Here is an 11743-nt window from a genome sequence, read left to right on the forward strand (position 1 = left end):
TCGTGCCAATCGAAGGATTTCCATGACGTTCGACTGCTGTTGTTGCTCCTCGGTCAGGGGGGGAATAGGGGTCGGGTTAGCGCAAAGGACACGCGTACCATCGTGCCGCGTGTACACGCTCCGCCTGTTGGTTAATATACTTTTGTTTTATTGGCAAAGTTTTTCTGCTTTAAATTTGCATGTTTTATGCTTTGTGGCATTCATCATGCGAGCTACCGGTACCAGATATCGCAAGAAAAGGTAAAATGGCAATACTGCCCCACGAGCCGCAGCAGCAGCGGCAGCGCGGTTGTATTATGGGTCGGATGTGATAAAATAACAGAGCCGAAACTTTTCGTTCGTGGTAAACTTTCGTTTCTCGGTTTAGTTTTTTTTTTCATTTGAGCAATTTAAAAGCACTGAAACGATGGAGAGATTTGAAAAACAAATGCTCCCCTCGGTACTAGTTTTAATGGGGAGGTTAAATGATGCTGACAGAAGAAGAAGCGGTTTAAATCCTTTTGAGCCGTAACAGTACGTGCAGAGCAATTATAATTGTTGTTGTTTTGCTCATTTGATATACTTTTTTGTTGATTATTTCGGTTTTGATTTTATATTGCACTGGACAGTGGAGTGGTGAGGCAATTACGAAAGTATCCTTCCGTTTCTGGCTCTTTTTGTCCTTTCAAATGTGTGAATTTTAGACGGTAATTTCGTTATTTTTCAGTCTATGATTGGACATTCTAAAGTCTCCATTTCAATTTTTATTCAGAAATTACAGGATTAAATACCAATACTTTCGCGTCAAGACCAGCGCCGCTATCACTAATCGAGGGTTTATTAAGTTGCCTAAAGTTGTAAATTAAATGGACAAGTTCCTGTCTACGTAAAGGAACAAGTTATCGGAATAGTATATACAATACTAAAGCATTCCTTTAACAAAAAAAGGAGAAACAGCAAGCATGAATTAGTAATGTGAAAATAATTGCACTATTAAACAAAACCTAACAACAACAACGACAACAACCATCTGACCAACTGTTTTCCCTTGACGACAGCACAATTCGTCGCGTGAAAGACCGACAGATTAAGCGCAAACTCCACTAGACAGTGTTGCAGGTTTGGAGGAAAAAGAAACACACACACACACACACTTCCAAGTGTGGCACAACTCAGGGCCCTCGGGATGGGAATTAGCAGACCACTTCTTCATCGGTCACCAAGCCAAGTCATCGGAAGCAAACACGCGCGACAAGTGCACACCACGTCGGCCCACGGTGTACGCTTCTCTTGCCATTGAGCCTTGGATCTCAGCAATAGCTCGGGGTTGGGGTTCGGTTACATTTCACATCGGTCCGAAGTGGAACTTCCTTCCGTGCCGGTTGGCGTTGTTTCTTTTTCAACTAGCAATTGTGCTTGCTGAAAAACAGTGAACGTCGAAGCCTCGTCGGGTGGATATAGACACCGAGCAGAAAACGGCAGTGCTACTACCCCCGGCGGTGCTCGAGCTGGGTGGGTTTGCTCTAATGATTATGTGCTTAGTGATCATTTTCAATTTCTTTTTGCCCTTTTTGCACACCGCTTACGGTTCGAAAGGACCGCGCGGCGCAAGATATCTCGAGCATCATGATATTTATGTTTTAATTCAATCGTTGTTTACATTTCGAAGCAGCGGCCAGTGTTGCAGTCGTCGTACCCGACCGTATGGTTCCACGAGCATTGCAGGCTAATGACAAACCATTCCTAACCTTAAAATGGCTCCACTACTTGCTAATATGGCTGGTGGGAGTATGATTCACTGCAATCGGTTGCGACGCACTGGCGCCCCGCTGTGTGTGTGTGAGTGTTTTTCCCCAGCATTTTCTAATTGTTATGGCTACAGAAATAAAACCGTTGCCCGTTGTGTACGGCATTCCCCGGAAGTAATCCTGTCCGAGGCCAAGTAATGTTTATTCTCGTTAGCATTATGAAACGTGTTGTGTCAGTACGTGCCTGCGATACAGTTCCTTCGAAAAAAAAAATGGGCCACTTATCGCTGTAGGTTGATTGAGATGACAACGGACAACTGGAAATGATAGAATATTGTCAAGTATGTTGCACAAGTACAGCAGTTACATCATTGTTATGAGAATTGTTATCTCAACGGTAACATCCTTAGTGTGGCAAAGTATGTAGGAAGGACTGACTATATCCGGCTACGTGGTCAAATAAGTCTAAGAAATGGCATGCATGACCTAATAAAGGGTGTGCCCCACATCAAACTGCATTAGGGTTGAAACGGTCTAGAAAATTAACTAGTTCACCGATCCTTTTCAAACTTTCAGACAATAAAATATAACCCTTAAGTAAGCTATTGGCATATTCTTTTTACTCAGCTTCAATACCACAACCGTGCGCTAGTACCTTACGCTTAACTCCACTCGTCAGGTTCTGTGCAACATCTGGCTGCAGTTACTTCTGTACCTAAACTCACTTTTTCTTCATGTCTGCTCAATAATTGAACTTTTTCAGATGCTTTCGTCATACCTTAATAATATCGCAATATTTTTCTTTGGGCTTTAGATCCTTGGGTAAGAAAATAAGTATCATGGCTTCGTATCGCTCCAGGAAAAAGTTGAATAGTGGCACGAAACTAGATCGGACCAGAAGATCCTCGTGTTGTTTCTACAGAGGAAACAGACGCATCTGTTGGCATTCGTTGAGGGAGATCTTCCCGTTTACAGCCTCGTTAGTAACGAACTAACCAACGCTCAACTTTGTTTGAAAACATGAGAAGATCGCTAGCCAAATCGTGTATTTCTTGGAAAACTTTGTAGGATTCTGTTATCTTTATTCCGCCGGACATCAAATTTGTCCTTGGTAGTGAATAACAGTAGCCCCGGATTCATTATGAGGCAATGAACCTAGCGTCAGCATCTGGTGCTGAGGCAATTTTGCATGTATGTCCACAAACTCTTTCCACGAAGTCTTTTTTTGTCGTAACGCCATTTTTTCCTTAGCATTTTTCATCGGTCAAAAAACAAAAAAGTAAACCCTAAACTACTTCTACACAACATGTTTTCAACATTTAAAAAATAGTACCCAACAAATTAGTTTTAAAAGCGTACGAACCGTGACGTAATATTTTGTGGGGTACCCTTTAGGTCGTTACGCAAAGCAAAGAGAGCGAGAGAGAGAGAACGCGATCCTTATCTCGATAACCCATTTTGTTCTTTGACAAATATGAGTTCGTTTTCATATTCATCAGCTCTCCAGCACCTCTTTGGCATAGTCACTAAATGGTACTGGTTCATGTTTCCAAGAACACAACTATGGCTCTGACATCTGACCAGTTCAACTGGGTTTCTGTCTCTGAATACCTTCTAGAATTAGGGACTACTTAAAGTCGTATTACTAATGAATCTAATCGGCAAGGGTACAGCAGTTCTGCAGTGATCTCTGTATGTTATAATCGTACTTTGTGTGATCTTGCCAGGATCTTCTGGATATTCGAATCCAACATCACCTGCTATCATTGTTTTCTTGGCGTAACGACTTACTAGGTCATGTCTGCCATTTCTGGCTTACACTTATTGGGATTTAACTCTGGAGCCGGCTCCGGATTTTACTTCGCAGTCAACTCCTGTGTCGCAGAAACAACTTTTTTCTTTCTGTATATTTCAGTTAATTCAGCCAACACCAATATTCTTCATTTAATTTACCTGTATAAGCGCTCTTTACGTATTAATGCACTTAATAATGTCATTACACCGGAGTAAACTCCGGAGTCAGCTCCGGCGTAAACTCCGGAGTAAAATCCGGATTTTTTTCTGGAGTTGAATCCGGTTTTTCGACGCCGGCACCGGATTAATGGATCTACTCCGGAGTACACATCCAGTAGTGGAAACCGGCGCCGCTACCATTACACCACTGGGCCGCCCCTTAGTATGTACTTGGGTGGAGCTATTCGTTTAGAAGATGAAGGATATATATATATCTTCTTTTATTTCTTTACATTTATTCAGATAGATTCATTAGCTGTGATTAGATAAATGTAGTTAAATGGATGAAAATTTGTTCAATCGTACGCACGGAAGGGGATAGAAATAGTCTACAAAACATTCGACTTACAAGTTAAATATTCTCTTAAATCATCATAAATCAGTATTTTTTCCTTGTTTGATTTTTACACAAAACATTATCCATCCCATACGCGGTTTCTCCAAAAACCCAATTAAATTTTTAACGAAATTTGAACGCTTCAGATACTTTCAGCAGTACAGAAATACCGCCCATCCCTCAATGGTATGCAAATATCGTGCCTTCGCTTGTGGAGACGCGTCCATAAAATGAAATTAAATTATTATTTCTGCTTCCACGGCCACGAGAGATGGATGTGCGCGTGTGTTTGTGTGTGTGTCTGTTTCGACGATATGGGGAAAAGTGATGGTGGTCACACCGTAGCGTCATAAATCCGAACTCCTGAAATTCTCGCACCTTCACCTCCACCGAGTTGCGGAGGCTCTAATTCATTTTTACTGCACCAGCAAAGGGTACCATCCGGGACCGTATTTAGTATTGCAGTATATTTCATTTACACTGCATAGAATTCACTTTTTTTGCGTGAACCCGCGTGACCGTTTCGGCCAATTTGTGCAAAAGTGATGCCGTAAACCGTTCCACCCATTGTTCAGTGCAATTTCGCGTGATCATTACATTAGGGATTCGTTTGCTGATGATGGATTATAAAAAAAAAAGATGGTGGTAAAGTCAAAGGGTAACACATGGCCATCAGCAGCAGCAGCAGCATCGGCCAGATCAGTTACATTCGCTGTGGTGCAATAAAGTGCCAGAGCTTTGGCTCGGACAAATCAATGCATCGATAAGAAGGCGTTGTGCAACTCGAAGTGCATCTCTGCATTCGCAGATTTGCCAATGTCCAAGGAATCGATAGCTCGAGGCTGCCATAAAAAGTCACCCGGTCAGTCGGAAAGCAGTAAAAGATGATCGTGCTAATCCACAGCTCGCGCTGCTCGAATGATTGTAAAAAGCTCAAGGATTCGTCAGCTCCACACGGGAACGATCGTTACAAGCGGGCCTGCTGCAAAACAGGGACATGGAATTTATAATTAGCGCAAGCCAATTTAACATAACTAATTTAAATAGCACACAAAACAGGAAACTATTGCTGTCGGCGATCATTAAAACGCCGCGCACCAAGGAATTGAGTCAGAAGGATGTCATATTATGGTCTTCACGGGTTTAAAATGTTCCTCCAAGCTTTGTGTTGTTGTATTTCTTAGGTTGAATCCTTTTTCGTACGTGTGTGTGTGTGGGGCATGTTTTTTTTTGTTCCTTTTTGTTGTTTTGCTTGTTTGTTCCAAAGTGCTAACCAACAGCCCCAGCGTGTAACCTTTTGAAGTTTGTGACTGGTCGACTGGTGCGGTTTGTGTTTTTTTTACGCTTTTTATTTTTTAGTGTTTCCTTCGCGGCGCACCCTACCCCCTGCCGACAAAGCGGCCTTCGGGTGTGGGGGGGGGGGCAATAAAACGGTTAGCGTTTTTCAAAAAGCGCATCGAATAGTTCGAGACGAAAACCGTTCACACGTTCTCAGCCGCGCGCTGCCGAGCATTGCTAGGAATCTGGCAACGTTTGGAATGGTTTCGTTTGCGTTTCGCTCGGTGTAAAAAAAAAAGAGCCCACGATAGGGTCGTAAAACTTGGTCCGGAACGGTGGTGGTGATCCGGAGATGATCCTTGTAACTTGCCGGAGAGCGTCGCGCGTGCGGGCAAACAGGGAATGCAATGACTGCGCTGGTGCTTGTGTTGTTCATCTGCTTTGCTGAGCCTTTTCGGTTCGGTTGGTGAAACTAATAAGCCAGCAGGTCAACAGTAGGGTTGCTTGCGGTAGTAAAACCCTCATCCTTATCCTGTAACGCTCTCACCATCGCCATTTGCGTGGTTGCATCTTTTTACCCGCCCTTTGCTTCACGGAGGTCTTACCCGCGCAAAACATGCACAGACCCTTCTCGGTTGGGTTTTGTTTTTGCGTGTTATTTTTGTTTTGCAACTGCTTACGGTTTTAGTTTAAACCGATGACTTCAATGATCATCACGCTCGAATGCCCGTTCCCGAGAGCGGCTGCTTGGCGATCGATCGCGAATAGCAGCGCAAAATTGACGAATTTCAAACGAAATTATAAACATAAAACGGGTTGATTTATGGATGCGTGTGTGTATTCGGCTTTGTGTCTGTCGAGAAGCGTGTTTTCAAACCAGCGGGGAAATATTTTTTCAGCTAATAAACACTCCAACACCACCACCACCCCCAATCAAACGAAAGGGGAAGAATGTGCCTGTGGTGCTGTTCATTTCTAATTTAAACACGTTTTAGAGACATTAATTTTGGGCAGTGATGTGGGTAAAAGGATATTAGGAATGGTTTAATTCATATTTTTAATACCTTAAGCATAAATCAATCGATCGTTCTGTTAGATTCGTTTCGTTCATAATCAGTTTTTCTTCCTTCATTTTTGGGGGAGTGGGATACGTTTAAACGCATCTTTGAAGATGGTGCCGCCATCCAATCATATCCATATGTATACGGACCTCATTATGACGACCATCACTTTTTGATGGATTCAGCGAAGGCGGCACCCCCAACCCATGCCCAAATCTCAATAAACTCACCCGCCGCACTCCCATTCGGCCCACCAGCGTTTCCATTCCGTCTCGGAGATTGACACCAGATTGGAAGCATATCTGGTGGCACACAACATAAAACTGTGGTACAGAAAATCCATAGATTGGCGATATCATAAAAAGAACCCTCCTACCCCGCTCTTGGACACGCGAAGATCGGCCAAAAAGCCACGCAAACCCCCCACGCAAACGTATCTTCGGCGCACGCGGGCTCTCTCGGCGGTCGGTCGGCGTCGCCTGTGCCATCACGTCGCAACCCGCGAATAAATGCATACATTCGTGTGTGTGTGTATGTGTGTGTTGGTGGGGGAGGAGGGAGGGGGGGGGGGTATGCGTGTGTTCTGGCGGTAAAGGCACATTAAATATTTCCCTTCGATCCGAGGCCATCGAACTTCTTTTTTCCGTAAGAACGAGTCTGGCAAACCTGGAGAGACGAACGCGGTGCACCATTGGATGCGGGGAAGTGAAGAAAACGCTAAAATAGAACAAATATTATCGCTGCGCCGGTTTGTGTGTTATTATATCGAGAGGTTCGCGGTTTCTTCATCACCGTTTCGTCACGTGGAATCGGTTCCGCCGTTTTGCAGTGTGTTTGCTTGCCCTCATTACATTATGGGAGGATATTGCGCGCACGACGGTGGCCGTGAGTCAAAATAATGTGTGTATGTGTGTGGGTGTTTTTTTTTGTTCCCCCCCTTTGTGTTTTAATAACACTCCAGCAAAGAAGCTACTTATCGCTGTGCAGGTCTCGATTTAGGACGGAAAATAAATACTATTTAGTGATAAAGATTTGCACTCGTTCGTTCGTTCGCTTGGGGTTGGCGGGAAGTCATTAGCATCTTCGTTACGGAAGGAACTCTGGACGGTTTATCGTTTAATATATAAAACGTTATTGCAAGTATCATTTTGGTCGTCGCCTATGACGCAAGGTAGTAAAACTGTGGTCGGCCTCTTACGCACACACTAGCATATTGAACGATGTGGTATTAAATTTTATTTCCTTCTTCATTTCCAGACAATACCGTCACCCGCCACGGACAGCATTTAAAGAAATCATCTTCGTCCGATACCGGCGGTAGCAACGCCAGCAACAGCAGCGGTGGAAGCGGTGGAACGACTGCTGGTTCTGGGTCTGGCACCACAAGCAAGCGTACGCACGGTACCGGTACGAACACGATGGGTAACACCCACCAGGACAATGACCATACCAGTGAGAACACGGGCGTCGCGGGTGGTTTGGGCAGTTCCAGTTCCGGATCCACCGCCAACAAGGATAAAGACGAGGACGATATTTATGAGTTTAAATCAACGCCGAAAGATTCCAGCTCGAGCTCGAGCGATGAAAAGGAAAGTGGTGGAACTTCGAACAAGAAAGGATCTTCCGGGGATAAATCGGGCGAGTTAGATAAGCAATCGGCCGGTACACAACACCATGACAATGAATCACACGGCACGCAGGAACACGCGCGGGAAGGTACGGGAAGAGAAGGAACGGCCGGCACGCAACAGTCACGGGACGATTCGCAAACGCAACACTCGTCACTGCCACAATCCGGGTCAGAAGGCGGCGAAAAGCAGTCTCAAAAGGAGGTACAATCGACTGGGACATCATCTGCATCGTCGGGGGTTTCTTCCGGGAATAGTACGATCGGTACGGATCATGGACCGGGCAGTACACCTGCCAATAGTGGAAGCACAACCAGCGGTAATAGTGCCGGTGCGGAGCGATCTAATACGGGTTTATCAGCAGGAGGAAGCAGTGCGAGCGGCGTATCGTCCTCTTCCTCATCCGCTTCCGGCGTTCCGAAGCGACCGTTTGCCGAACTCAACGATGGCGCTGACGAAAGTGGCACTACGAACGAAGATGAAACGAAGCGCAAGAAACGCAAAGAAACAGATCCGCTCGGTGGTTTGGGTGGCGTTGGTAGTGGTGCTGGTGGAAAAGATGCTTCCTCATCCACTTCTGGTACGTCTTCTGGCGGTGGAACGGGCACTTCATCATCCTCTTCGTCGGGTAAGTCGAGCGGCAGCGTGAGCGGTAATCGTGGCTCCACACCGCGTCAGGAAAAAGGTACAAAGTCAACCGGTGTCCCATCGTCGAAAACTCTCGGTCTATCGAGTAAAAATGCATTGGATCGTAAAAGTCCCTGCGCCAGCCCGAAACCGTCGCAGGGTGGTGTGGCTGGAGCGGGAGGAAGCAGTGCCAGTGCCGGCAACGTTTCGTCATCCACAGGAGCAAACGCTGGGAGTAGTGGTGGGACGTCCACAGGAGGAGGATCTTCTTGCACGGCAAAGGGTGGATCGTCTGGTACGAGCAGCAGCAACGACAGTGACGGTGAAACTGGCAGTACCGCCACGATGGGTGGCACCGAAGATGGAGTGGGTGGAAAGAGCAGCGGTGAGTCCGGGTTTGGTGGTAGTTCCGGCGGTGGTGGTCCGAAAGTTCCACCGTTGAAGATTGTCATCCCGCAGCAGAGTACGACGGGTGATGCGGAAGTTGGAGGAAACACGCGGAATGGAAAGAACGCTTCGACCAGAAACCATGCCGCGCTACCGTATGTGGTGGCGTCCTCCAATAGGTAAGTTTAAGGGGAATAGAAGCATGTAGAGCACGGGTAAAGATTGATTGTGGGCCCAGTGCATAATAGAATAATTTAACGTTAGTTTACAGGGTTTTCCAGTTTGAAGTGAGTAAATTGGGACTTTTTTATGATTTGATTTATGTCAAAGTGGTGTGTTTAGAAGTATATGGGGTATCTCTCCTACTATCTTTGATAAAATGGGATGGATAATTCCCATAGTCAAGAAAAGGCTATTTAGCTATTTACTCTTAAAACCGTCAATTAATGTAAAATTAATTATGATGTCAGTTAGGTGTGCAATTTAGATACAGTTATGAACAAAGCATTTTGACTCATTTTGAGCTCAGATTGTCCACATCTACATCTAGTCTAAATTGAAAATAGTTCCACTTTGCTCAACTGCGCTCGGCAATCCTTTAAAATATTCGTTCGAATGTTGACCGTAAGACTGACTTAAACCATTGTTTTTTGTGTGTATTTAGTAACGATTCCACGGCGGACAAGGAAAGCACATCTTCGCGCAGTGCCAGCCCAGCCGATTCGAAAAGTTCGGATGAGAAAAATCCATCCCAAGGCAGCACGAAAGACGAACGCACGCAACAACGTGTCCTGCGCAGTTCGCATCGCGGTGGGAACGGAGGAAATAGTAACAGTTCCACCAAGGATGGCAACACGTCCGGTGTCGATCGGTCGAATAATTCCTCCCCTCAGATGCAACAGCAGGGCAACAGTGGCTCACCATCCCCACTGTCGAATGCCAGTGGATGTGATTCGGCCGAAAGGAGTACCGGAGGCCAAGGAGCTTCTGGGACAAACGGTGCTGACGGGGGTCGATCAGCAGGCTCTGTTCAAGCAAGTAGTCCAGCCAGCAGTGGTGCACCGACGGCAACCGTGGGCGAAGGAGACAATGGAACATCGGCTGGAAGTGGTGGTAGTGCTGGATCGGGTGGGAATGGCAACCCAAAAAGTCCTTCCAGTGTAAGTGGTACAACCGGAGGAGGAAGTGCTGCCGGTTCCATAACAGGCGCTAGTAACGCTGGATCCGGTGAAACAAATGGTGGAGGAAGTGGAAACACCAGTGGTGCTAACAGCACTGGAAATGTATCTTCCGCTTCTTCCACCAATGCTGCCGGTGCACCCAGTAACACTGCAGGAACTTCCGGCAATGGAACATCTGCAACCGGCGGACAATCTTCAACGAACGGCACCGGGAATGGATCAACACAGTCTCAAACAACCGGTATCGGTGCGACCCAAAGCACCAATTCGTCCTCCTCCACGTCCTCCTCCTCTTCATCATCTTCTTCCTCCTCCACATCGGAAACATCCGTCCATCCGCGAAAGCGTAAGATCAAAACGAGCAAAGAACAAACATCTGCCTCTTCCGCAACCACCGTTGGTGCTAATACAACCGGATCTAGTACATCCGCGGGAACGGCACCGACCAGTTCTGCGTCGTCATCGACCACAGCCGGATCTGGGACCGGCACAACAGGTACGACCACCAACGACGAAAAGAAGGAAATACGCGAAGAAACTCCGGACGTTCATCCGCACGATCAACCGATCACGAACTGTTACCAGATGTATCTGAACATTCGCAAACAGATCGAACGGCGTCAGAAAAGTTTGTTCCCGGTACAGCCGAAACCACCGCAGGGTTTCAAGGACTATCTGATGAACCGCTGCACGTATGCACTGGCCGGCAAAACTCCGACAGAACCGAACGTGCAGGTGCCCGCTACCCTGGCTGCCTCGTTGAAGGATCTTTTCCAGGTGCAGGAAAAGGAACGGCACAAACTACGCATGCAGCACATCGTCGAGAAGGAGAAGCTGGTGCTGGCGGTGGAGCAGGAGATCTTACGCGTACACGGAAGGGCGGCACGGGCCCTCGCCAACCAATCCCTGCCATTTTCCATGTGTACCATCCTGAAGGACGAAGAGGTGTACAACATCATTACGCCCGAGCAGGAGGAAAAGGATCGTAACGCTCGCAGCCGCTACAATGGGCGACTGTTTCTAAGCTGGCTGCAGGACGTCGATGACAAATGGGAAAAGATTAAGGAAGCGATGCTGCTGCGCCATCACAACGAGGCGGAAAGTTTGCATGCGGTACAGAAGATGGACTGGGAGTGGAAAATGAAGGAACATTCGCTCTGCGAGTTTAAAGCGAAACCGATCATCGACGATACGTACGTGCCGATGGTGAACGTGAACGATGATTTCGATTTGCTACCAGCATAGGCTTTTAAGTTTAACGGGAGTGTGAGTGTATACGAATGCTCCAGAATAGTACGCGTTTCGCATTTTTTGCGAAATACCGAAATTCTTTTGTATCCATTTGAATGGGAAAAGGATAGGTTATAGAAGGTGTTACTTCTACTAGCAGGGTAAGCGAGAAAAAAGGACGATTGTTGATGTAAATATATGTAGTTCTAATCTGCTACAAATAAAAGAACTAAAAACTAATACTGCTATGCTTTTTCTTTTTTGCGTGACGAGG

The 11743-nt window shown here is 46.3% G+C and overlaps 1 protein-coding gene across 1 annotated transcript in view; it reads left to right on the forward strand.

The window, feature by feature from the left end:
* LOC128710847 (ankyrin repeat domain-containing protein 11-like) overlaps positions 1-11484 on the forward strand; it is a 38753-nt gene extending 27269 nt beyond the window's left edge. Inside the window, exons 5-6 of the mRNA XM_053805702.1 lie at positions 7674-9237; positions 9723-11484. Coding sequence (XP_053661677.1) covers positions 7674-9237; positions 9723-11484 — 3326 coding nt within the window. The remainder of the gene's footprint in view (positions 1-7673; positions 9238-9722) is intronic.
* Positions 11485-11743: the final 259 nt, after the last annotated feature.

The sequence above is a fragment of the Anopheles marshallii genome, chromosome 3 (genome assembly GCF_943734725.1).
Source record: "Anopheles marshallii chromosome 3, idAnoMarsDA_429_01, whole genome shotgun sequence".
Lineage (NCBI taxonomy): Eukaryota > Metazoa > Arthropoda > Insecta > Diptera > Culicidae > Anopheles > Anopheles marshallii.